Here is a 26,823-nt window from a genome sequence, read left to right on the forward strand (position 1 = left end):
CCCTCCACTAAATCGCCCACTCTCTTTCCCTTTTCTCCCACTAGCTCTTCATTCGCTCCCCTCTTCTTTCCCTTCCTTCCTCTTCATCCCTCTTCATTTCTCTCCATCTCTCCCACTCTCTCCTTTCTTTCTCTCCATCTCTGCCTGTCGCTCCTGCTCTCCCTCTCTCATCCCTCCCCCATCTGTGGGAAGCTGCCGTTGTGCGCATGTCGCAGATGAGTCAATTTGTGGAGGCAGTGCACGCGTGCACACATACACACGCGCGCAAACACACACACACACACACACACACGCATCCTGTCTCCCACGAAGGCATCTGTTTCAGTCTGTCTCTGTGAGATGCAGCACCAACAGAGGAGAGAGGGGGAGACAAACAGAGGGAGGGAGGGAGAGGAGGAAAAGAGGGAGGGATAAGAAAAGAGAAGAGAGAGGAAGGAGACACAGACCACAGAGAAAGAGGAGAGAGAGGAAGAAGGACTGACATTAAAAAGAGTGAACAGAGAGAAGGGGAAGTGCCGCCAAGACAGGACAAAATCTGAAGAGGAGGAGAGGATGCTGCTGCAGCTGAGCTCCTCTGTCTGACTTCTGAGGAGTTTGGGCTCGGACATGACAGAGATGCAGCATCCAAGTGTCTGAGTCTGAGCATCTCCAGTTTGTGTGTGTGTGTGAGAGTGAGTTAATGTGTGTGAAGCCATGGCGAGCGCTCAGCCGGGGGTCCACGCATTGAAACTCCAGCCTCCCTCCGTCTCTCACACACTGAGGAACGGAAGCAACTTCATTAAATGGGATGAGGTAAAGAGACAGATTCTCTTAATGCAAAATGCAGATGCTCTAACCAAAGATCTTTATCATTTTTTGCTTTTTGATTTTATTTCATTGGAGGTTTATTTTTATTTTTGTAATTAATATATACATATGTTTTAGCAATGTCGAAATATTGTCATTATTGTGTCCATCGAACTGGAGTGAGAGAAATGGAGGAGGAAGAGGAGGAAATGTGCCATGTTGTCAGATGTGTTTACTATTCATTTGTTGATTGAGCTTTGGCAGTAAGTACCTGTAGATCAGTTGCCAACAAGGCAGAGACGAGAGTAACAGTGTGTGTGTGTGTGTGTGTGTGTGTGTGTGTGCGTGCACGGATGAGAAACGCAATTGTGGTCAGTTTCTCTGTTGCCACCTGTTGGTGTGAAACACATTAGAATCCATTGCTATGCATTTGCTGTACTGTGTGTGTGTGTTTCTTTGAATGTGTATAAAACACAAGCATGCAGTACTCCAGTGCTGTCATGTGCACAGTCAAACACATAATTGTAGGTATTTGTGGAGCGTGTGTGTGTGTGTGTGTGTGTGTGTGTGTGTGTGTGTGTGTGTGTGTGTGTGTGTGTGTGTGTGTGTGTGTGTGTGTGTGTGTGTGTGTGTGTGTGTGTGTGTGTGTGTGTGTGTGTGTGTGTTGGTATGCTGAAGTACAGGCCCTGAGTATGAGAAACGTGCTGTCCGGTTGCCATGGTAACTGGCATGGTTACCACCACCTAAACAGATCTGATGTGTGTGAGAAAGAATGGATGTTTGTTTGGCAGTGTGTGTGTGTGTGTGTGTGTGTGTGTGTAAATCAATGTATTGAGCCATATGATATCATAAATCATACTCACGGAAGAGCTAATCCAATATACTGTTGAATCTATGCACCATGATTGAACCTTTTGTATGTGTGTGTCTGTGTGATGTTTGAATTTCTCGAACATGTAGTGCTGAGCTTTATGAAAAATAGAATTGGTTGCCATGCCAACAAGTGACAACCGGGGATCTAGTTTACCATCTTCTGAGCGTTTTTCCTCTAGTTTTTATTCTTTTGAGTGTCGGCTGCGCTATTATGCGCAAAGCAGCTGAATCCATGACCTTTTCAAAAAACTTTATAAGCACTGGCAGCTATAGAAATATTTTAGTAGGCTATTTCAAGAGATCCTGAGATCCTCCATTAAATGACGACTGGAGTCCTAAAGCTGGTTACCATAATATGCAGTTTTCATGTGTTTTTATCTCTTTCATAGAAACTGTAGATTTATTTGTAATTTCTAAATAATCCAGAAGTGAATTGAAAAACTCTGTCGTCTTCTCTACACAGTCCATAAACAGCATTTTATGTAGAATGAGATGTGCTTTCCCTCTAATGTTTAGAATGACTGTTCCAACAGCTTGTTTATGTTCAGAGCTAAAACAGAAAGTAGAGACCCTGGCTCACATCCCCTCTCCCCTCAGTTGTCAACATGGTTTTCCGTTAATTATGACAACAATCTTTCCATAACCATAACTTTACCTTAACAGTTATTTATTTGTTATGACAATTATCTTTCACTAGCCTTACTAGGTTAGTGTAATTTCCCAATATAAGCTCACAGGATCAGAACAGATGTAGACAGGTTGTTAACTTTTTATCTTTGCCCTGGACATTGACCTTGGGAGCATGTGTTTGCTTATTTTTTGTTTGAAATAGCTATAATATAACCATCAGTCTTTTTGGAAAGATCATTTTTTTGGCATTTTCTACATTTATTTTGTAGTGACAGTGGAGGCACTCCATTATCTGTTCATTTTGACTTCAATGTGGCTGCACTGCCCGATTCCTGCCGCAACCAATTACAAACTGTCATGGTGGGTTACTATAGCAACTGAGACACCAGCTGGATGTCATGACAACTTTAGTCTGTTGAGCTCATGGGACTTGGTTTTACAATCCTATATTATAATTAGCAATCATTCCTCGAGTCGGGCTAGTGGTAATCGCTTCTCTGGGGTCATCAGGTGAGCCCTGATCCCTTCTTGGTGTTTCGTTGAGAGGCCGACAACACCTCCACAGGGCTCAACACTGACCCTCTCCTTTTCAGTAATGTTCATTCTGCGGTTCCAGCTCTTGTTCTTTCTTTTCAGCCAGAGTCAGTCACTGCTTCGCTCTGCAGCATCTACCAGTGAGTTTGCCACAGGGCCTGCCCTTGGTCTCCCATCCCTTTCAGCAGCCTGGTGGTTGACATGTCCACGAAACCACTGCAGCCGACCTCCACAAGGCGCACCTTTTTTTCTCCAGCCCTTTGCCCTGCTTCAGTTGCTAGCTCAGAGTACTTTTTACATTTGTATGCTTCACCAGCTGCATCCTCCCAGGGCACTGTGAGTTCTGTTATGAACAGGACCTATTGCGAGGCAGGATCGGATCAGGTCTGAGACTGGTTGTAACGATCTCTGGTGGAGAGGTGAGCTTCTGGTCTAGATCAGCCTTCATCCTCCAGTCCTGGACTATGTCCTGTGGGCTTGATTTATTTTTTTGCAGGTGTACCTTTCCTGCTGGCACAAAAGCCATGGTGTTAGGCGGCTGAGGGAAGGGGTCGCTCTGTAGCATGTAAGAGTTACACATCTAAAATCGCCCCCTTGTTCATTCACTCATTGCTCCCTGTTTGATTAGCACATTTAAAAGTGGACTAAGAAAATTAGGTTTTGGACATTTATGAATCATCATCTTTTGAACCACCACTGATTTTATGATCTTATTTTTAGTCTAAAGTAGTACTTTCTATTTTTTTGATATATTGTCGGAATTTTTGCAATCTGCTATCATGTTTGCCATTTGAAAGCTGTTGTCATGATTTTTGTGCTTTCTGACTGTTTTCACCGTTTTCACTGTGTCTTGTTTGCTCAGGATCTGTCTACCGTGACTCCAGTGACTCTACACGTGGATCCACATGGATTTTACCTCTACTGGATTGACCAAAATAAGGTTGAGCACACATGCACTGTATTCAGTTGCCTCTGCATGTTGGCCTATACTCTTAAGTAGTAGAAGCTGAGGAACCCATTTACTGTAGCTTTATGCTGAAGTTATTTGAGTCCAAATTTGATTCATCAATATTTAAATCTGAGTAGTCAAGTCATCAAAAATGGGACATGAGTCAGACACAATTCTGAGTCAAGGACTAATTACATCAGTTGAAATATTCCTCTCTCCCTGCCCTCTTCTTTTATGCACTCTTTCCTAAATTAATTGACATTTGAAGAGTGCAGGTTGCTATTTTAGTGATATCTCTCCATTTTAAATGAGACATAGCCAAATAGCCTCTGAATCATTTTCCACTTTCATATTTTAACTAATTACAATCATCCATCATCCCATCCATTTTCTGACACATATCCATATGTAACAGTGGCAGCACGCTAAAAAAGATAGTCCAAACCTGCCTTTCCCTACCGATGTTTTCCAGCTCCTACTGGGAGAACCCAAGTTGCTCCTACTCCAGATTAGATATATTATCTCTCCAGTGTCTCTGGGTCTACCTGGAGGGCTCCTACCAGTTGAACTTGCCTGGAAAACCTCCAAAGGAAGGTGCCCAGGAGGCATCCTGGTCAGGTGCCCGAACCACCTCAACTGGCTCCTGTTAATGTGAAAGAGCAGTGGCTCTGCTCCGAGCTCCCTCTGGATGTCTGAGCTCCTCATCGTATCATCTCTAAGGCTGAGCCATACTCTCCCAGATGGCAGTGCACCTGACCCCACTGTCTATCCCTGCAGGTAGTGGGTCCACAGGGCTGTAGCTCCACGCCGCTTATCGGCGAGCTTTCCTCTCAGGTCTAGCTCCATCATGGGGCCATGCAGGTTCTAAGAATCGCTCTTAGTTTTGGAACCGGCTTTCCTTAGCCAAGAGCTATTACCCCCGACTACAGTGTCACAAGGATAAGCAAAGGATATGCAAACCCCTCCACCACAATAAGACAGCAATTTACGTATGCTATATCTGGAGACTACACCTTGTATTGTTGTAGTATTCATTATATAATACGACTAAAAAGTTACTGAGGAAGCAGTTTCACACATCAGACACATCAGATAATTATTTTGTAGGTCATTCAGTATGCATTTATTTTTCATAGATGGCAATATTTATTAAAGGGTAACTTGTTTTAAGTATCTGCATACAAAAAGTACTGGATATTTGTATTGTACCTGTATAGGAACTGTACAGAATAGATATGCCACAACGACAGGCTGTAGGAAAAACTGAAATAGATATTCCAAAGAGCAAGCACATAGACAGCATGTGATCATTGATTGTCACAAACACACAAACACACACACACATATACACACACTTTCTCTCCAAGTGGGCTGAAATCCCTGGCAGGAAACAGGATGAAGCACCTCCCAGATAACAGCTGACTCTGTGTGTTTGTTTGTTTTCTGTAGGAGACAGAGTTGTTGGACCTGACCCATGTAAAAGATGTCAGAACAGGGAGAAGCACCAAAACACCAAAGGTACTATATGTCACCTTTTGCCCTTTATGCGATCTCCTGACTGCATTATTCCTCCCCCCTGGAGGAGTAATAGACCTCTTCACTTCTCTGGATCTCTGTGAATTATTCTTGACCTCGCATTCAATCGGTGCTTCCCTTATGCCGAGCAGCTAATATCTTAGAATATGACAAATTTAACATTTAACTTTTATTCATCAATCTTTGATGACATGATAACATTAAGTATGTTACTTTTTTTGATTACATTATATATAATTAGATCAGAGGTATCTGAGTTTTCTTTGTAAATGACTAAATAAATGTTGTGTATTATGCATGATGGATAGTGCAAGGCCAAACCTACGTGCACTCCCAAACCCAACACATTGGCAGTTTGCATGAGATCCACACAGTTTCCGCATGAAGTGGCACGTGTCACTTGTGCCAACTTAAACAGACAGCCAAGAAATAAAATACCATGTGTACCATTGGCACGGTAAACAACATGGTTGACACATGTCTCTCAGATGCCAAAATGAAATGAAAAAAAGATATTGGACCATCTTTGCCAACACTATCAAAAAGCAGTTTAAATAAGGTTTTTTTATGTTGAAACACATGATATCTCCCCAAGTTTTAGTAGTTTAGACCAATTCCTTCTCAACAAGAAGCATTGCAAATATATAATTTCACATTGGATATAAATTTGATTATCTTTGAGATATAATATACACTGTTGCCCATAAAGTTGGAATAAAATGTTTTTTACCTCTTCTCATGAAATGATTGTGACAATGTGATTTATTCTTGATAAATAAAGTGTATATCTTCTCAACTTTATTGATCAAACTCTTCCAAACATATCACAGTGAAACTTAAACCACAACTAACCTTTGCAAACTGTGTATTCAGGCTTTAACAAAATTGGGGGTATTGAACAATTATTCTAACTTTATGTGCAACAGTGTATATATATATATATATATACATTTATAATGTTCTCATGACAAGAGCAGTACACTTTGTCAATAGGCTGAAATCTATTTCTTAATGAATGAGAAGAAAATAAACAGCCGCAAATGGCCTCCACCTCCCCTTCCCTCACCCGTCTCCTTTGTGTGCCTCCAGCATGGCTCTGTTTCAGCAGACAGTTTTAATTCTGTGCCATCCAATAGGAGGCCAAGCTGCGGGAGCTGCTAGATGTGGGAAACCTGGTTGGCCGGCTTGAGAACCGCATGGTTACCGTGGTTACGGCTTCAGACCTCGTAAACGTCAACCAGCTCAACTTCATCGCTTCACAGGAGGATGAAGCTAAGGTACTGAACTCACTACAGTGATGATGCCAGGGACTGATGATGATGATGATGATGATGATGAGTGTCTGATTTCGGTAGGTGTGGTGTGAGGAACTGTTTTCTCTGTCTTCCAACCTGCTGAGCTACAATCTCAACAGAGACCAGGGTCTGTTGAAAGCGTGAGTACACACGCACGCACACACACACACACACACGTACAGTTTATCCTCAGCCTATTTAAAGAATACGTCTTGTTGCATTCTTTTTCTTTCTTATTGTCAACAAATCCCAGGAAAAGGCCAGACCCAAAACTGAACGGATCCTTACAAGAAGTATTGTTTGATTGTATCGTTTGTGTATCCAGAGCCTGATATATTTTATTCCTCTGTGCCACAGAACTTCATTGTTGTCCAAAATGTATTAAGAAAACGTTAGTGAGCCATATTGATACACTGGGTGACATGTTTTGTCACTGCCCGTCAATTCCACATTCACCATCCTGCTACCATAAACACACACTGGAACAGTAAATGTGTGTTAATCTGCTGCTGAAAATAGTCCCCAGAAAATGCACTATTTCCTCCTGTTTTTGTAACATTTACATAAAACTATAATAACCACCTGTTTAAGGAAATTACTGAGTATTTTTCAAAAATACAGCTATGTAATTGTGACCCGTTTTTACAGATTTACATCGTCAGCAAGAACAAAGAGGCTTAAGCCAAGGCATTGTTCTCGTGCATTCTTTTCATGGGATTTACTGACAATAATACAAGTCATATCCTTTAACGGTATTTGATAAAGCTTTTAGATTTTATCCTGTATAAACTCATCAAGTTACCTCAGTTTTCAAGTAAATCTGTACCATTGAGTGACTACGTTCAACCGAACATTGAGTCCACTGTGAGTTTACATTAGATTACAGATGAATTGTCCCATACTACTGCATGTCTGCTGGGTGTCTGCGAAATGACAAGGAAGTTGTTTGTAGCTCTTTAAAGCGTATGGCTTCCAGGTTGAAATAAAATCATAAAATCTTACAAATATCTCATTCTCTTATGTAAAGGGTGCTAAAACACCTCCATTTGATAGAGTGAGATTTTTTTGATCACAACCTCCAACAGGAGTTGCTGTCTGTCTAAAATTCATGTGGGAGGATTAAAAGGAGAATCACTGAAATCTACGATCACAATAATCATTCTCATATATTCATTGTGAACTTATGTATTATTAAAACTCTCATTTTGCTGCATAGTTACCTTTGTGGAAAAAAAAAAGTTCCAGCACTGAACTTTTGTGCTCTCTTTGTTTCAGGCACGTCAGGTTAACTCTCCAGCTGAACGCCGAGGGGAGAATCCCTGTCAAGAAGTGAGCTCCTGATTATTATTACCTTCCTAATCTTTAATCAATGCTTCTGTCTGAGTGTTAACTTTGAGGCACACGCTACAGTGGATGATTGAGGATGTGTGAAAATAGCCCGGCCAAATCTGCAGAGACACGCACAAACTGAAACTTTGCTCTTTCCTGTCCCTTGCTTCCAAAAATAAACTTAATTCCATGTGCACTTGGGAAAGCAAAAACAGGGACAGGATCCATGAAGGTGCTTAATTCAGCACTGACCTGGTAATCAACCACCGCCAGAGCATGAGATGGATAATACAGTTAGGAGGGACGGCTGTCTTTCAGAAGCAAAAGAGGAGTGGAATTAAGGCCAGCTGATATAACTTCAGGGGAGGAGAGGGAAAGTTTTCAGGAAGGAAAAGGGATGTTGAGACGTATGGACAGTCGTATTGGTTCGGTAAAATTTGTCGAAGGGACATTTTGGGACATCATGAGGTTTGGGGAAAGGAATTTGGGATTGTGATAAAGAAAATTTCATGTTAGAGGAGTAAATTTAGATGAGTTAGAGGGAGAAGTCTGGTGAAGCTGCTTTACTACAGGCTTTGGGTTGGTGACATGTTGTGGTTAAGCATGACGCTGATGTGATGTCCTTGTTTATTGCAGCATTGTTCGACTGTTTTCATCAGACAGAAAGAGAGTTGAGAATGCCCTGGAGAACTGCAGACTGCCCTACAGCCGGGTAAATCATTTTGTACTACTGTCATTAGTGGCACTACACAGTAGACACACACAGATATTCAGAGATAGTTAGAAAGCTAGTTAGAAATTACCAGCGATTCATGCTTTGAGAGGGCTTCCTTTTGGATAACTATGTATATAACACACACACACACACACACACACACACACACTCTATTTCAACGTTATCCCTCTTTTTTCTCTATTTTCTGTTTGCTTTTATCTCGTGCGTTTTTTGTGCGGAATGACTCACAGTGCACGGAGGGGTGAAATGAGCTCAAATATCTGGGTCACCAAGTTTCGAAACAACCAGTGAAAAGACCGAAGTGTAAGAGTCCGATTCTCTGCTCACAATGAATCTCACATTGAATAATCCTGTGAGCACAGTGGGAGTCTCGTCTATTAGAAAAGAAGATGGAGGAGAGTTAAATCAAAGATGAGCAGAACTAGATGATTATTTTTAAGGCATTACAAGTGGAAAAAGGATCAAAGATAAGGAGACACAATGCCTTTCACATTGGCAGTTCAGTTCAGTTCTTGGAAATGAAAAAATGTGGTTGCGTTAACATCCGTGTTCTATATATTCGATAGGGTGACAGTATCAAACTGGAGGACTTCACGATTGAAGTTTACAGGAGCTTTTTGGACAGTCTGTGTCCTCGTCCTGAGCTTAGCACCATCTTTAAACTGCAGTAAGTATTAAGAAAATCCCTCACATCATTTACAGCCACAGTACCTGACCTCTGATCAGCTCAAAGACTTCTTAATGTTGAACAAGCTACTCTACAAAATAAGCTTTTTTTTTTTTAAGTGTGTTGTGTTATTATATTGGCTTCAGGCTAGTTTCTTTGATATGTGAAGAATGATGAATATTGATTCATCTTCTGTCCCATTGGTGCACAGAGGAGGCTTAAAGAGAGAGCATGTATTTTTAATTTTAACTGTTATGTTCGGCAAATACAAAGTCAGGCTGCGAGTAATGATTGATGTCATTAATGATACATCAAAGGGTTATTTTCAATTAATTAGTCTATGAAATATCAGAAAATAAGGACAAATGCCAATCTCAAGTCCTCAGAGCTACTTCATCATCTCCCACTCGATCATTTTGTTAAAAACTCAAGGGGATTCAGTTTTTGATGATGTGAGATAGAAGGAAAATGAACAAACCAACAACAAACGATTTGTCAGAAAATGTATATTAGCAGTGGAAAAATCTAATGAACTAAAGTTGCACTAATCTGCACTAACGTCTTCACATGCCGCTTGTTATGTGAAAATAACAAGGCAAAACCTTGTAGTGTCCTATAACCTAAGCCCTGACCGTGCCCTGTCCTGTAGAGGAGGGGATGATGGGACGCTGTCACTCGATCAGATGACAGATTTCATCAACAACAAGCAGAGAGACCCGCGGCTGAATGAGATCCTCTACCCGCCTCTTCGCCCGGCACAGACAAACACTTTGATGGAGAGGTACCAACACGACCAGGCACAGCTGAAGCAAGGTACACAGTCTCACACACACACACACACACACACACACACACTCACACACATGATGATACATACATACATAGTGAGGATATTCGTTATTCTTCCCCTATAGTACTAAATAGCTTTATTTGCTATCAACATGTACTGTTATATGTGTCCATGGGTTGATACCAAAATACTCTTCTAGCACGCCCACATACCAGTTTAGAGTGTAAACTGCTAAAATGAGCAAAGTGTTCACATTTGTGTTGGATCCTGCCCGAACAAAATTTGGCACCTACTGTTTTTTCTATCTGCAAGATAGAATAGATAGATTTGTGCCTATATGTATATTTTTGGCACATGCTAAAGGCGTCAGTAGCCAGCGATGCTATTTGTTCCCGGGGTGGAATAGCCAATCTGGCTATTTACACCCAGTTGGAATATATTTTGTACCCTTTGTTTAATGTACCCTAACTTTTACTTTTGTATTAGACTTATTATTTTAACCCAAATTTTGGTCTTTTCCTAAACATAACCAATTTGTTTTGGTATTTAAGCTGCATCCAAAAAATGGATGATAGTAAAAGAATACAAATGTGTACTATATGTTAAAGAAGTCTATGAATGAAGAAATCTATTTTGACAGCTCGAATCACACAGGACTCAAACACTCAGGTGAAAAGTCCTTATTCTAAATCCATGGCGTGTGTTTAGAATTTTTTTTTTTAATGTAATTTTGTATTTTTATACTGAGTGTGTGTATGAAGTCGAAATGAAATTGTTATTCTAGGCAGAATTTATTGGAAATGACCTCGCTCACATTGATTCAGGAACTGCTCTAAAGTATCGAGATCAAGACTGAGTTGCCTTTATTTAAAAAATCTCCCCCTAATGTAATTTGACACCACTGCTCATTTGTTCGAACAGCTTATGTTTGCATTCAGAGGCAAAGAGGAAAAGTTTCATGACGTTTTTATTCCTGATCTCTAAGTCTGAAACTCTAAGCCTAAATGTAACAACAGGGTCAGCGGATCACAATACAGACTTATGGGTTGATTTGGAAGGCAGTGCTGTTTAGATATTAGGACACGGTGGGTATGATTAAACTTTACTATCAAGTTTAATTGGATATTTTTTCAGATCTAAAATACCAGACACCACACGGTGCATGGAATATTCATATCAAGGAAATACCATAAAGAGTAGAACAGTTTGCTCACTCTGATGCTTTATCCTTTTTTCTCCTTTTATTCTTTTTTTGTTGGAATGAGTTTCTCATAATCTCCTTATCATGTGTCTGTATGTCTATGTGTGTGTGTGTGTGTGTGTGTGTGTCTGCATGTGTGTGTGTGTGTGTCTGCGTGTGTGTGTGTGTGTGTGTGTGTGTGTGTGTGTGTGTGTGTGTGTCTGCGTGTGTGTGTGTGCACGTTATGTAGGCCTCATCTCTCTCCAGGCATTCTCTAGTTATCTGTCCAGCGATGAGAACGGAGTCATCCCACCGGAGAAACTGGATCAGTCTGAAGACATGAGCTTCCCCCTGTCTCACTACTTCATCAACTCATCACATAATACATACCTGACAGGTACGCACACACACACATCAGCCTGTCTAGCTTCAAACATGAATATATTGCACATTCTCCTTTTTTCATTCGATGTTGCATCCAAAATCTCAGAGCAAGATGACAGTTTAAATTTTGTCAATTCAACAACATCTCAGAAAATCACCTCCCCTGAATACATGACATGCATTTGTGGTGTAAAACAGACTTTTCTGGTATGTGAATTAGTGTCTGGCCTGAAAATGATCCGTGATTTTGTCCAGAGATGTGCTCAACACACAAAGCTCGACCAAACAGCAGCTGACCTCAGTATGAGGGGACCCAGAGGATTTGAAACACAAGTGGCTCTCACTCGAAAGGTTTAGATCCAGTGAATGTTATACGCAGACCTAAGGTGTTTGACTCGAATCTAAAACAAAATGGCGTAGACAGTGAGGTGCGGGTTGTGTCCTGGTTTTAAGGGAGATCGGAAACATAAAAACAGACCATTAAATTTGTTATGCGTATGATGCTTTTTTGAGTTTCCTCAAAAAGCTTGTTTGTTTATCATAAAATCAATGAAAACAATTGGGCAACAAAGCTTTTCCACTCTGGTTAGAAGCAGGAAAATAAACTCATATTGCGAGTTAAATCCCCTAAAATACAGTTCAAATATCTTTACAACCTTTTATTGAGTCATCCAGCAAAAAGTGTTTCCAGTCATTGACAGTGTGGACATGAGGTAGCTTTGTAGTTGAATCTGTCATTAATATGCTGTATTTTTATTCCCTGTTCTTGTGTCTTAGCGGGACAGCTGGCAGGGAGCTCCTCTGTAGAGATGTACAGGCAGGTTCTCCTGGCTGGATGCCGCTGTGTGGAATTAGATGTGTGGAAAGGACGAACTGCAGAGGAGGAGCCTGTCATCACACACGGCTTTACCATGACGTCAGAAATCTCTTTTAAGGTACTTCCCCTCCACTACTTTACAAATGGAAAAACTGTACTTTCTACTCGGCTACATTTATTTTTGACAGGTACACTTACTTTTCCTTTTAATGTGTCACATAAAGAAAAATACTTTATTTTACATTACACCAGTAAGATGAAACATGCCGTACTTGGTATCAAATTAGATTAAAACTAGATATGATTTATCTATTAAACAGTAAAATACCCTTTTGTTTAGTTTACATTTATCTTCTAATAATAACCCTGTAAGAAAGTGAAACTTGAATAAATAAACGTACTGTCCTCTGGGCTCTCAGTGTTTTGTCCGACTATGTCCAATATAATAGGGCAGTACATTTGTCTAATTACAGCCTGCGTTGTCTAATTAAGCTACCATAGGATCATGTTGATAGCTTTAAACGTGGCACATAAGTACAGCATAATAGAGCCGAACAGCATCTAACTGTACCATATTTTGGATCTGATATGGCATTGATTTCTAATTAGACTGTGATCTTGTAAAATGGTGTCTAATCGTGCTTTAGGATCTCCTAGCTGGTTTCAACAGTACAGTATGATTTGGTATAATAGTGTCATTTAAGTGTATTGTGTCTAATGAGGGTATACATATTTTTATTTACTATCTAATAAAGAGCATTATTACTAGTTTTTGCACAGCTTGTTACGTCCTATTAGTAGATTAGATTTTCTTATTATAATAGAAATTACAAGGCATCGTTAAAGACTGGACTAAACTACCGAAGTTAAAATTAGCAACACCAACACTGTGATGCCGCATAATTAACAGTAACAATATCAGTCACAGGGATGAAACAAGTACTTTTACTTTAATACTTAAAGTACATTTATTCTCCTTTTTTTTCTGAATAGGAAATCTCATGAAGGATTTTTAGTTGTAATGGAGTATTTTTACATCACTGCTGATGAATGAAGGATCCAAATACTTCTTCCGCTACTGTCTGTGACTAATGTGATCGCATTACACCAGTTATCAGATGTATTCTCTCTGCATGGGCTTCTCCACAGTTTTTAAGCTGATGATAACAGTTGACTTCTTAATGGGTGCTCTGGTGCCTTAGGGATTTAAAGCGCTGGGGATCTTGGTTGCACACATTCCCCATCTCTCTCCTTCCTCTTTTCATCTGTCTCCTGTCAATTCCAATAAATCTTAAAATGCCCAAAGTAAGCGTTGTTTAAAGGCAGACTGAAAACGTCCATTTTCTCCTGCACATTTGAACAGCTCTGTTTAATATGTGTGTTTTTATGTTTTAAACTGGATCTCCTCTGGAATGTGCTATATCAGCGTTTTGTTTTTCTTTTGCTTGGGACTGATGTCATTTTGTTTCTTCATTTCCAGGAAGTGATTGAAGCTATTGCTGAGTGCGCCTTTAAGACGTCACCTTTTCCTGTGATACTCTCCTTCGAAAACCATGTGGACTCGTAAGCATCTCAGTCATTACTTATTTATTTATTTATTTGTGTCAATTGATTTATCTATCTATCTATCTATCTATCTATCTATCTATCTATCTATCTATCTATCTATTTATCTATTTAGTTTGAAGCAGCAGGCTAAAATGGCTGAATATTGTCAATCGATTTTTGGAGAAGCAGTGTTAATTGACCCTCTGGAGAAATACCCTGTAAGTAACACACACACACTCACACACACACACACACACACACACACTCACAGGACAATATTAAACCACTTGCAGATTGTGTGTTCTTTGCTAATCACGGTAATCTGCGTTGCGCGTGTCTGCAGCTGGAGTCAGGTGTCCCCCTGCCCAGTCCTCAGGAGCTGATGGGAAAAATTCTCATCAAGAACAAGAAATCCCACAAACCCGCCAATAACACAGACACCAAAAGGCTGACGGACCAACCTGCCAATCAGAGCAACGAACCAGTGTCTCCTAGCAACAACACAGGAGGTAAGACACAAAGACACAAGGACTTGTTTTCAGCCCAGATATCCATGTGAAATGTGCTCAGCTGTGACTGTCTTTGTGTCAAAACACAAAACAGGCCATAATGGCTCTGCGGTTTCTCAGGCTACCAGACATGGAAAATATTAAAACCAAAGAGTACTCAGGCTTTAATTTAGTCGCACTAACTGTCAACGAGAGTTTTATTGTGTGAAATTGTTTTCATAAACAGCAGATATACGTCCTCACAATATGAGTCACCACCAATTTCTCTTCATTTTACAATGGTTGACGGTTTATAGAGATTCAGATGACCAAGATTTATTTTACATATGTATTGAACAATTCGAAGGAGGAAGACGAGAAGGATTTGGAGGAAGAGGGTTAAACGTGACAAAAATCACAGACTGAGCATCATTAATTAAGAAGAATATCATGAGCATAGCACTTACAGAGCTTATCTTACGGTAGCTTATAAAAACATGTTTCCATTTGAAGTTAAAACATGACAAAATTATTTTCAGATTTTCTGGATTCAGACTCTCCTCAGAAGCGCCCCTGTGAGAGTAAACCTCTCATTATTCATCCATTATTTCCATCATGATTTTGGCCAGAGTGACAAATCCGCTCCGCCTTCTCACATTGATGTCTTTGATTTTCCTCTGCAGTCCTCTGCACCTCATCAGGGATGTCTCAGTAATGAGCAGGACATCCCAGTAGAGGTCGGGAGCTCATGGCAGCAATTAAACAGTGGTGCAGGGGGAAATTAGGCTGCCTTATTGACGCGTCTGATGTGCAAATCCTGAAAACAGGTCTGGGACTGAGAGCCCAGCCGGAACACAAAGCACAAAGACTCGAGGCTGTGCTGGAGTACATACTCACACACTGTCCACCGTGCTGCATTCAGTGAATCACCTGCAGAGAAGTTAAAGCAGTGGGTTGCTTACAAAACTACAGGCATCTGTTGGGTTTACATTCTGATATTTGGTCTGCTTTCTACTGGAAAGTCCAGCACAGATTTGTCATGTATCACTCAGATTTTCTGCGTAAAAAATCCTGTTGGTTTATTCGTGGATTGATTGTAATGAACACCTAAAGCAAAAACCTCTCATTCTTGCAGAATGTTTTCTACAGGAAATTTAATCAGTTATGTACCATGTTGCCATGTAGTGTCTGGATGATCATTTAAATTTTACCTAAACTTCTCCCTTTGTTTATATGATGGTGTTTTATTTGTTGTGAGACTGCAAATCTAGTGGTTTGAAAAAAGCGCTTTGAAAAATATTTGGAAAAAAGAGGCAGGGATGAAGAGACGATGAGGATGAAGACTTGTTTAATTTCAATTTTGACAGAGATGGAGGCTGAGAGTGAGGAAGATGATGATGATGAAGATGATGATGGTAAAAAGGTCAGTGGTGACATCACACAAAGCTGAGGTTAACGTTTGCAAGCATTGTTTATGTTATATTTTGTCGTTTATTCTTCATGCCATCGTCCTCGTTGATCTTGTTCTGTAAATGTTGTCACTCGTCAACACTCGCTGCTTTTTGCTGTTGTTTCTGTTTGATTGTTGTCTTTGCAGTGTGTTGTTGTTTGGTCCTCTCGCTGTCGTCGTTGTTGTTGTTTATTCTTAATGTCTACTGTTCCTGTTGTTTTTTTTTTTCTGCTTGGTGTACACAGATGGCCTGAGCTTTAGCCTTACAGGTGATGATGGTTCAATGTGTACCGGTTAGACTTGAGATTAAAAGAATAGTTCACCCATTCAGCATCATTGTCCTGTAACATTGCCAGACTCGTGATGAACAGGTACAAAAAATGATCAAAATTGATGTCACAGAACCAGATATAGTGTTTTTTCATTCCTAACTGTCTCCCACATCTGGGGCCTACATTACCCACAATGCAACGAACGGAGAGTTTGGTCAGAGATTTTGGTGTGTCATGCGGCAAATGTAGCTTTGGGCTGTTAGCCTCAAACAGAGATGAGGAGCGTTCTGCAGAGGTCTGGTAGCCTCTCTTCTTTCTAACTTGACACCAGCACATTTTTTGAGTTTGCAGCCCCAGCCAACGCTGACTCAAGTGAAATCATTTGAGGCAATTTATCAGGTTTTGCATAGCCCCCACCGGAGCCACAAAAGGCTTTATACAGCTTTTTTTCCCCACATGTGCAGTAGTACACCCATCCATCCATCCCATACCGCGGGGGGCTAGAGCCAATCCCAGCTGACATTCGTCGAGAGGCGGGATACACCCTGGACTGGTTGCCAAGCCAATCACAGGGCTGAGACATAGTGACAGTCACCACTCACGCAATTTAGAGTCACCAATTAACCAAACCTGTATGTCTTTGTATTGTGGGAGGAAACAACTGTGAGAAGGAGACAACACTAATACAAACATTAACAAGAAAAGCAAAAAACTGAAGAACAGGCCTGCTGTGAGATCTGTTAGTGGGAGAAGGAGGACAGATGATGATGCTGTGTTTTTTAAATGTGTGTATCTCTCCTGTGGGTCTGTTGAACCTGTTGTGTTGAACTGACAGCTGTCGTTTCCTCCCAGTGTTTACCCAGTACATGTTATTGGAACCGACACAGCCATCCGACCATTAAACTCAGCCGCCCGACTTCACTATATGTAAACTTTGCCACTGTTGTTGTTTATTTCAGGGCTCAGCAGAGCGGGAGGCGGTGGCTACAGAGGAAATGTCAACTCTGGTAAACTACGTTCAGCCAACCAAGTTCAACTCCTTCGAAGCCTCCAAGAGTAAGAATCAGAAGCGGACATATACTGACACATGCTGCCATTGTTTGAATCATTTGTTTCATATTTCTCTCTGCGAAAGATAATTTTGGGAACAAAGCTCGATAATCCTTCAATTTCGTGTCAGGCCTCAGCTCTCTGGATACAGGGATCAACATTTCATGTGTTGGGGTTAAACTTTGATGAAATCTAACACTGATAGAGCAGCAGTTTATCCAGTTTATCATTGGGCTCAGTGTCTCTTGAAATAATGAGATTGTGAGTAAAAAAAATGTGATCTGATGTGTCATTTTGACTCCTGTCATGATTTGGCACAAGACATGCAAAGTTTCCCTCTTTGTATTTTGACAGAAGCATAAAAATGACTAAAAGGCAGCAAGTTATTGCAATTATTATCCCAAAAAACGTGGAAACAATGTTGAAACCAAGATAATTACTGAAAATTGTCTGTGTGTGTGTGTGCATGTAGAGGCAGCCCGCTGTTACCACATGTCGTCTTTTGTGGAGACCAAAGCTTTGGAACATCTCACAAAGTCACCAGTGGAGTTTGTAGAGTATCCTTGGCAACACTTACCACAGTTGCATCATGCCATGGCAACCGCTTCTATACTTTGTGCTCTTCTTTCCTCTTTTGATGCTTTTATGTATTAAAATATTTCTCAGTTAATTTAAAAAACAGCCTTATTATCTTTGGAGTCTCTCTGCACCAGTTATAATACATTTTATTTGAATATATGTGATGATGTAATGAGTGTAGAAACAAGTGTATTAGTGTTTTTTTTTTTTGCAGCAACAACACATATTACCTGATATGTGCATATAATGTCTAAGTTGATGTCTTTCTTTTGGTTTAGCACGTGTGCCGCTGGAGGGAGTCCTGCTCTATTATTCTCTATAATTGTTCTTAACCATGTATAAACCAGATATAATAAATCCCAGTTGAGTCGCATCTATCCAAAAGGAACCAGAGTTGACTCGTCCAACTTCATGCCTCAACTCTTCTGGAACGCTGGCTGTCAGCTGGTGGCTCTCAACTACCAAACTATAGGTGAGGGCTCGGGCTTTGACCTCTCTCAATCAATCAATCAGTCAATCAGTCAATCAATCAATCAATCAATCATTATTTATAGATCGCCAATTCACAATCTCATCTCATTAAAAGCATTTCACGACCCTTTTGACATGTGACTCCTTCTAATCAAAGTCTACTTTCTTAAAGGTCGTGTGTTTCCACAGGTTGTGACTCTTCCTCTCAGATTGTTTTATTCAGACAGGTTTTTCTTTTAGGGTTTAAGAAGGACACATTAGAAGAAAGTTCATAAGAAAGGTCATAATTGCATGTTAGAGAGGTATGTTTTTCTGTTTTCTTTTCTTTTTTTTTGGCTTCGCTGTCTTGTTAGTCGTCTTGTTAGCCATACAGATTGATTTTGCGATGGTACCTACTGTTACCCCAAGGTCGAACACCACCGCGTTAACGCAATGCAGCGGCAGAGCCACAGCTCTGGAAATGATCTTTCCCGCTGTGAATTTGCATTTTGATGTTACTTCTGTGATTAACAAAACCGAATTATCCTGGATAATTTAATGCTAAATCTTCCGGCCAGTTGTTACAAGTATAACACAGCGCTCTGCACCAAGACAACTCAAGAGTTGCTCTAATTAAGCCATCGGTCCAGGCTCAAAACAAAGGGACACCGAGCTTTTTCCATTTTTGCTCCAAATCTCTGGAGTCGCCTCCCGCTCTCTGTATCAGGTCAGCTGAGTCGGCTCCAGTTTTTTTTTAAAAACGTACTTGTATAGGCTGGCATTTTGCATTATGGTGGAAGATTGTCTGTAAGGGACTCAACACATGTGAAATACTGCAGACAGATGGTTGAAGATTTCAGAAATAGAAGACAAAGATATTATTGTACAACAGTTGATAAGCCTCCATGCTGTCTTGCTGATTTACTGAGGCTGAGAGTATGTTTACTTTACTCTTCCTTTACTCTGCTACTCTGTAGCTGAACCTTAAGCCTTTGTAGCCCTGAGCTTAATATGGGCTGTTTGTTTCAGATTTGTCCATGCAGCTGAATCTCTTCATGTTCGAGTACAACGGTCGGAGCGGCTACAGACTGAAGCCTGAGTTCATGAGACGGCCAGACAAACACTTTGACCCCTTCACAGAAAACACAGTGGATGGCATCGTAGCCAACACCCTCTCTGTGAAGGTACTTTTGTTAAAGCCTGTTTTTTTTTTCATCTTTCCAACACATTTTAGTGGTTTTATATTATTATTGTTCTTGTTCTTATCTGAATTTTGGGGTATTTTAGTCTGTTATCTTATAGTAGGCTGAGTGTCTGTTCTGATTCACCACATTTCCTGAAATGTAATTAATCCATTTAAAGCTACTTTCTTGTAACTTTGTTAAGTGCTGTATAAATAAAGCTTATTATTGTTACTTATTGTTTTCTGTGATTGTTCCATCTTCCAACTTGTGTGTAAGAACGAGACAGTCCATGTGACTGATATTACTTCATATATAATATAAACTGCGTCTGCTGTAGTACATGTGTGTATTTATGGCTCTGTGTGTCGTAGGTGATTTCAGGCCAGTTTCTGACTGAACGGAGGGCGTGTGTGTATGTGGAGGTGGAGATGTTTGGACTCCCTGCGGACACGAGGAGGAAGGCGCTGAAGACCAAAACCTCTCAGAACAACAACGCCGTCAACCCGGTGTGGGACGAAGAGCCGATTGTCTTCAAAAAGGTGAGACGCAGCAGAGTGACAGGAGGGTGGTCACTGGGTTTATTCTGCCGCTGTATCATAAGAGATAAGATAGGAAAGGCTTTATTTATCCCACACTGGGGGAAATGTACTTGTTACAGCAACAGAGGAGACAGAAAAGGTGCAGAAATAAAGTGTCAGTAGCTGAATTAGTGCAAAAACAAGGTATATTACCAAATATAAAGATACAAGAGAAAAAAAAGTCATCTGTCTGTTAATGGTGTGACGTCAACTCTCTGACAGGTGATTCTTCCTACTCTGGCCTCTCTGAGGATCGCTGCTTTTGAGGAGGGAGGGAAATTTATCGGCCATCGGATTATTCCAGTGTCTGCCGTAAGACCAGGTGCTCATTTTAGTCACATTTATTGAAACTTAGATTTGGGTTTTTTTTTTTTAAATATTTTTGGGGATAACTGCTCAATGCAGGGGTGTCAATGCAGCGCAGCTCTCAAAGATCACTCCACAGTGGTGTCTTCATCTATTCATGTCAGTTACATTTGAGCTACTATGAGTTTCACTTTTTTTTTTTTTTACCACCCTACATCTCAGTTCTTCAAAGGATTATCAGCTTAACAGACAATGATTGTTTGAAACTGACAAAACTTTCCTGAACTGGACCTATGATTACTATTACTATGAATTACTATTGTATTATGTGAAAAAGTTGCACTGGGTAGCAAAATGGACATGCCTTTACGTACAAATGCCTCACATTATTACGTTAAATGCTAGCTTGAAAGATGAATACATGCATGCTCCATCTTCTTTTGCATTTAATGGCTGCATAGTCTTTAAATCTACTAATGTATTTGTCACATTACTCAGAAACTGCCAGCCTCTCCTGTTTACCTCACATGCTGGAAGACAAGTCCTGTGGAGACAAATAAGCTGTTTTCATTTAAAGCAGCTGAAGACATGCTGCTGCTTTGAAAAATGTCACCCAGCACTTTAAATGAAATTACAGGTCATTTTCTCCCTACACGACTGAATTTGGTGTAAACCCAAGTGAATCTAACATGATTGTTCACTCTAAATAACCCGAATGATGGTAACGTCAGACTCTGTGCTGGTAAATGCTTCATGTAGGTTATCGTTACATCGGCTTGAGGAATGAGAAAAACCAGCCTCTGATTCTACCAGCTGTGTTTGTCTACATCGAGGTCAAAGACTACGTCCCAGACACATTTGCAGGTACAAATCTCGAGTCCAACTTTCTCCTTGGCCAACACTTGTGGTATTGTGTGGTATCAGAGACACAAATGGCGAAATTCCATGATCTTTATTTTGCTTTTTTGAACATGACAAAACAAAGTGTGACACAAAAGTTAAGACATAAAAGAGCATGAAAAAAGAACACAGCAGAACACTCTCAATAGAATAAACCTTTTTAACCCTTAATGTCAGTAATGGCTGGATGTTTAAACACAGCACAATACAAATACGTAAGTATTATGGTATATAATGTTGCTGCATAGAGGAAGATGTTATACTTTCTGTCTCTCAGTTTTTGAGCCGCCATCTTGCCCCTCCAAATCACACACACAACACACACACTCAGTATTACTTACGTGTCGAGACACTCATACTGCTCTCCCTCCCCATTGTCTCTGTTGGACTGATTTGAGCAATCTCACACAAGAGGATGTACTTTACGGCCATTATTGGCACGACAGTGAAGCGGTCAGGACCAAAGCGCTTTAAAGCGTTCTAAATGTTTAGTTGACCAATCAGATTGCTTGGTTGGAACTTTTTGCTGCTATTATTATTATTATTATTATTATTATTATTATTTTTGTTGTTGTTGTTGTTATTGTTATTATTGTTATTATTGTTATTGTTGTTATTATTATTATCATTATTATTATCATTATTATTATCATTATTACTGCATTTTATCTTATCTTATCTTATCTTACCCATTTGACAGCACCAAATTAATCTATTTCTAAATATCTATATAGATGTGATAGAGGCTTTGTCCAACCCTATTCGATACGTCAACCTGCTGGAGCAGAGGTCTAAACAGCTGGCGGCTCTGACCCTGGAGGACGTAGAGGAGGACACACAGACTGAGGTGAGCGCCGCTTCTTCTGGTTTTCTGTCTTTGTCTTGCAGCAGAACATTTGGCTGTAACTCTGGTTGGTGTTGTTTTTCAGGATGAAGCAGACAGCTGTGCGGAGCGTAAGAACGATCTGAAATCAGCTCCACTGGAGAATGGACTCAGCCCTGCCTCTGGCCCTGCCGGACACACCCCCATCGCCACGACGCCCAAAGCCTCCACGGCCAATCAGCAAGCAGCTACGGCAGGTAACATCTGCCTACAAAGACAGCCACACACTCTCAGTTTAAGTAAAATAGATCTTATAGATGCATTTTTTTTTTAAAAAAGCTCTAGTACTTACAGTATCTTTAATTCTATTGTTCTGATTGAATGTTGATTATGTCTTTTCTACATTTTAGATGCAGCCAAACCAGCAGCAAAGAGTGAAGATCTTGTTTTAAGTGTTTTGATAGGTCAGAATTTACATAAATCATTTTTGAAATCCCCAGCATGCAATTATTCCATCTTGATTAATTAATAAAACTGAATAAATGTGTAGCAGAAGCATGACGCATGAAACCATAAGAGAGCACAAGCAAAATATTTTGAAGACAACAAAACAAAGTGTATTATGTAAAGTATTTAGTGTATTTAGTATATGGGGCTCTGCACTGTAAAGTACTATATTATTTTTGTAGCAGGGCATCTGTTTGGTGATGATTGATTAAAATTGATATTAATAATATATGATAAATGCCATCATGAGACGCTCTGGTCGTCCAGGCCATAACAGACGTAACCAGAGGAAGGTTTATTTGTACCTCTAAAGCTCTATTAAAATATACTGTACGATCCCTTGTGGTGACAGATGTCCCAGTGTGCACCATAGAGAGTCTGCAGCAGTCAAAGGTTTACCAGAAGGAGCAGAGACGTCAGTTTAAAGAGCTGAAGGAGTTAGTCAGGAGGCACCAGAAGAAAACCTCAGAGCTCCTCCGGGAGTTCAACAACAAGTACAAGAAGATGTCCAGACAGTGCAGCAAGAGCAGGTATACACATGTGACATGGCGCTAATTTAATACTTGTTCAGTATGAAATGAGATATATGTATAATATTGGTGGCAAAGTCAAAGACATCAGTAGTAGTCTAGACTTTTTCCTGTATTTTCATATAATGCACATCTGTGTATTTATTCGCGTGTGTTTGTTCTTCAGGGGTTCGAGTTCGGACAGCGAGAAAGACGGACGCCTCCAGCAGCTGAAGGACGAGCAGCAACAGCAGCTTCTGGCTCTGAGGCAGGAACAATACTACAGTCAGAAATATCTACAGAGAGAACATATTAAAATGGTAAAGTCTAACCAAACCAAATGCTGCTGCTGACCCTGACCTGAACCCTAGCGTGTGTCTAAAAGCTGTGGTAATGTGATAATCTTTGTTTGGATGAACTAATTTAAAGCTCCCTTTCTGTTGCAGGCAGTTTCCTCCATGACACAGAAGAAGTTCAAAATAAAATCTAGGACTAAATGCTAAATATGTGTCATTGACAGTAATAATATTTTTACATCACAAAAAGCTTAGATTTTGTGCCCTAAAATTAGGTCCAAACCAAGGCTCCATGCTCTGTAGTGACTAGTTTACGTTCTACAGGTCCTGTCTTACGTTGGCGCAGTATCGGTTGAACATGAATGTGAATGTAAATGTGAGTGAATGTAGAATTGAATCAGAGTTTCTGTTTCCTCCAGCTGACAGAGCGACTGAGCAGTCTGGCTGAGGAGAGACACAGCTCCCAGATGAAGAAACTCAAAGACATCTGTGACAAGTAAGTGACAAATCTGGGACTGAAAAAAATGGCGTATATTAGGATGCTTAATCTCTCTGGGGAATTCCATAAACAATTCCACTGTTAGAAGGTAACTCTGGTATTTTAAACCCGGGACATGGCTGGTAGGTACAAGCACTTTTGGAACTGGTCCAGTGGATTGCCTCAGCCGCAAAATTGGCTGCAGTGTAATCCTTTTGGACAACTGCGCCCAATCAGAGTACATCAAAGTAAATCAAAATGCTTTTTTGGCCACTGACAGGCTCAGGTTATTATTTGAAGGGTCTGACATTATTATGGAAAGAATCCCTACAGAAATCGACCCGTTTAAACAGGATGTTTAGGCAAACAGTAATTTTACCTCGCAGAACATGGGACTTTGTGGTCTGTCTTGATCAGTTAGTTTGTTGTTGTTATTGTCTGTTAAAATAATATTGTGTTGGATCCGCATTAACCCTTTAAAACACCAAAGTCACACGATAACACAAGGAAGCTAACCGATCAACAGCTCCCGAGTTCTGCAAGGTAAAATTACTATTTTTGTCAACAGAGTCTGGTGGCCAGGAAGAGAGCACTATAATGGATCCTGGTGAAACAAAAGTATCTTATAGGTCTATTTCCTTAAGTATCCTTTCCATAATGTTGTCAGTCATTTTTAATGGACATACTTTGATAGGACACAGTTGCCCCAAAGGATTATGTTGCAACCATTGCAGCTCATTCAGTCAACTGGACCAATCCTAAAACTTTTTTTTTTACCAACCAGTCATTTTGAACCCAAAATATGTAAAAATGGGGCCCAGGTTTTGACATACCAGACTGATCCTTTTAGAGCTGCTTTGATGATGGCTTAATGCTTCACGTTACGCTCAGGCACAAAGTCAGATGCAATGAAACTGAAAAAATAAAGCTTTAAGAAACAAGTCCAATACATTATTATGTTTGAAAGTTTGAAAGTTCCTTTTGCATTGGCCTGAGATTAGAAGCAGAACTGGAAAGCTACAGAAAATGTTGACTTTCCTCGGGTCGTAATTGCTACGACACAGCTCTCTAAGGGAAAGGGAAGCAGCATAAAACCAGATGGCTATTTACAAATGACAGAAAAACAGGCGAAAAAAGAAAGAGCTCCTGTGGATTCTGCTAAAAGCAAATAAATATGTATAACCAAAAGAGGACTCCTAAATTAGCTTTTGCAGAAGCAAACAAATTCTATTTAAAAGTAACAAAACAGAAAAACTTACCTCTCCAAAGAACATACAACAGAACTGTAGATAACAACAATCACACATCTAATCTGTTCATTATCATTCTCTGTATTTAATATTTTGGGGTGATAATTCTAATAACATCTCAGAAAGATGCCAGAAAGCATCTTTTGCCACTTTTTCTGAAACAACTTTATGTTTAAGGCGACTACCTGCTGCTGCAGAGGCAGCCATTTTCAACACCTAAATGCACATTTTGAACCACTTTTTCACTGAGCCCCCCTGCTGTGAGCTCTAATGTTTCTCCCGCTGATTTAGGGAGAAAAAAGAGTTGAAGAGGCAGATGGATCGAAGGAGAACCGAGAAGATCAACCAAGCGAAGACCAAAGAGAAACATCTGGCTGAAGAGTACGATCCATAAATGCACAGAAACTTGCCGATACTAATCCACACTGCACCTCACCCTTGACAGCTGCTGTAGCTCCTTCAACTACTTCATGCACTGATCCATCCCGCTTTTGTTGTCAGAACATTTCGCTGACTGACAATCTGACTGTGTGTTCCCAGGGAGAAGATTGAGATCAATAAGTCCTACGTCAATGAAGTCGTCCAGAACATAAAACGGGTGAGCGGAGGACGGAGAATCTGTGTTAAAGCTGCTCAGGATTTTTTAAATGGGTTTTTCTATAGACTGAATACTGCCGAGACGATGATGAAAATTTAATGTTTGCAACGCTATCTCTCTATTTCTGTCTCCAGCTCGAGGAGACTCAGACGAAGCGCCACGATCAGCTGGTGGAACAGCACAACGAGCTCCTGCAGGTGATACAGGACCTGAAGCCAAAGGTAAAACACTAACACGAAATGTCTGTCCAGCCAAGTTCTTTTATTCCTTGTGTTGCCGCGGTGAAATTCACCTCCCACTTTGCATACTTCACGCTGAAATGCGTCACACAGTAAGACATTTCTTGTACACAAAAACTCCAAGCTGCTGCCGTCTGTGGCTCCACACCCACACAGTTTAGGATCACTGCTGACGTCAAGCCGGGGCATTTTAGTGATGCGTTGTGCTCTGGCAGCCATTTTTGAGCTGCTCATCAACTGTTGGCAGTAATGGCTGACAACAGCTGGCTGCTTCTCCAAATGTACAACCCATCTGTCTCAACAGGAGGAAATAAAGAAGGCGAATTTCTGTGTTGTTTTTAACTGAGAGCTGAGTCATCGCTGATATATTTCACTGCTTCTGGGTTTACATCATCACAGTTTTGTTCGCAGCAGTAGCTGATGGTGGTACCTCTAACCTGTGATCACGGGTGCCGCACTTCTCTGTCTTTCCGCAGCTGCAAGGGGCCGTGGAGGCCGATTTTCAGGAGAAGTTCCATTGTTTGCCCGGAGAGATCGAAGACTTCCTGCAGGACAGGAAAGCAGAGGTTAGAGGTCACAGCAAGTCCCGACCGTCAACGCCACACGAAACTCTGTCAGAGGAGGACTGAAGAGAGAAACGTGCGGAGCAGTGAGGGAGTACGAGCGCATCAAGAGAACAACGGATCAGTCAAGGGAACATCTGAAGAAAGGGCAGCGAAAGGAGATATCAAGATCATAAAGACTGTTACTTTTCTTTTTAATGGAAGAATGCTTTAATGATTTAGTTTTTAATTCCAGTCAAGCATGCACTT

General features: G+C 40.6%; 1 protein-coding gene across 1 annotated transcript; it reads left to right on the forward strand.

The window, feature by feature from the left end:
- The first annotated feature begins 693 nt into the window (after positions 1-693).
- On the forward strand, positions 694-26,640 carry plcb1 (phospholipase C beta 1). Its single transcript, XM_070840626.1, has 32 exons — positions 694-792; positions 3,686-3,763; positions 5,222-5,290; positions 6,445-6,585; positions 6,664-6,743; positions 7,879-7,932; positions 8,569-8,644; positions 9,235-9,335; positions 9,985-10,148; positions 11,556-11,702; positions 12,467-12,624; positions 13,987-14,069; positions 14,188-14,272; positions 14,398-14,563; positions 15,910-15,965; positions 17,224-17,320; positions 17,787-17,871; positions 18,241-18,365; positions 19,373-19,527; positions 19,899-20,066; positions 20,328-20,427; positions 21,171-21,275; positions 22,046-22,158; positions 22,241-22,391; positions 22,545-22,598; positions 22,994-23,171; positions 23,338-23,470; positions 23,866-23,942; positions 25,466-25,555; positions 25,715-25,772; positions 25,907-25,993; positions 26,488-26,640. Exons 1-32 carry the CDS (start codon positions 694-696, stop codon positions 26,638-26,640), a joined length of 3,486 nt encoding a protein of 1,161 aa, XP_070696727.1.
- The last annotated feature ends 183 nt before the right edge of the window (positions 26,641-26,823 follow it).

Source organism: Pempheris klunzingeri, chromosome 12, assembly GCF_042242105.1.
Source record: "Pempheris klunzingeri isolate RE-2024b chromosome 12, fPemKlu1.hap1, whole genome shotgun sequence".
NCBI classification, from domain to species: domain Eukaryota; kingdom Metazoa; phylum Chordata; class Actinopteri; order Acropomatiformes; family Pempheridae; genus Pempheris; species Pempheris klunzingeri.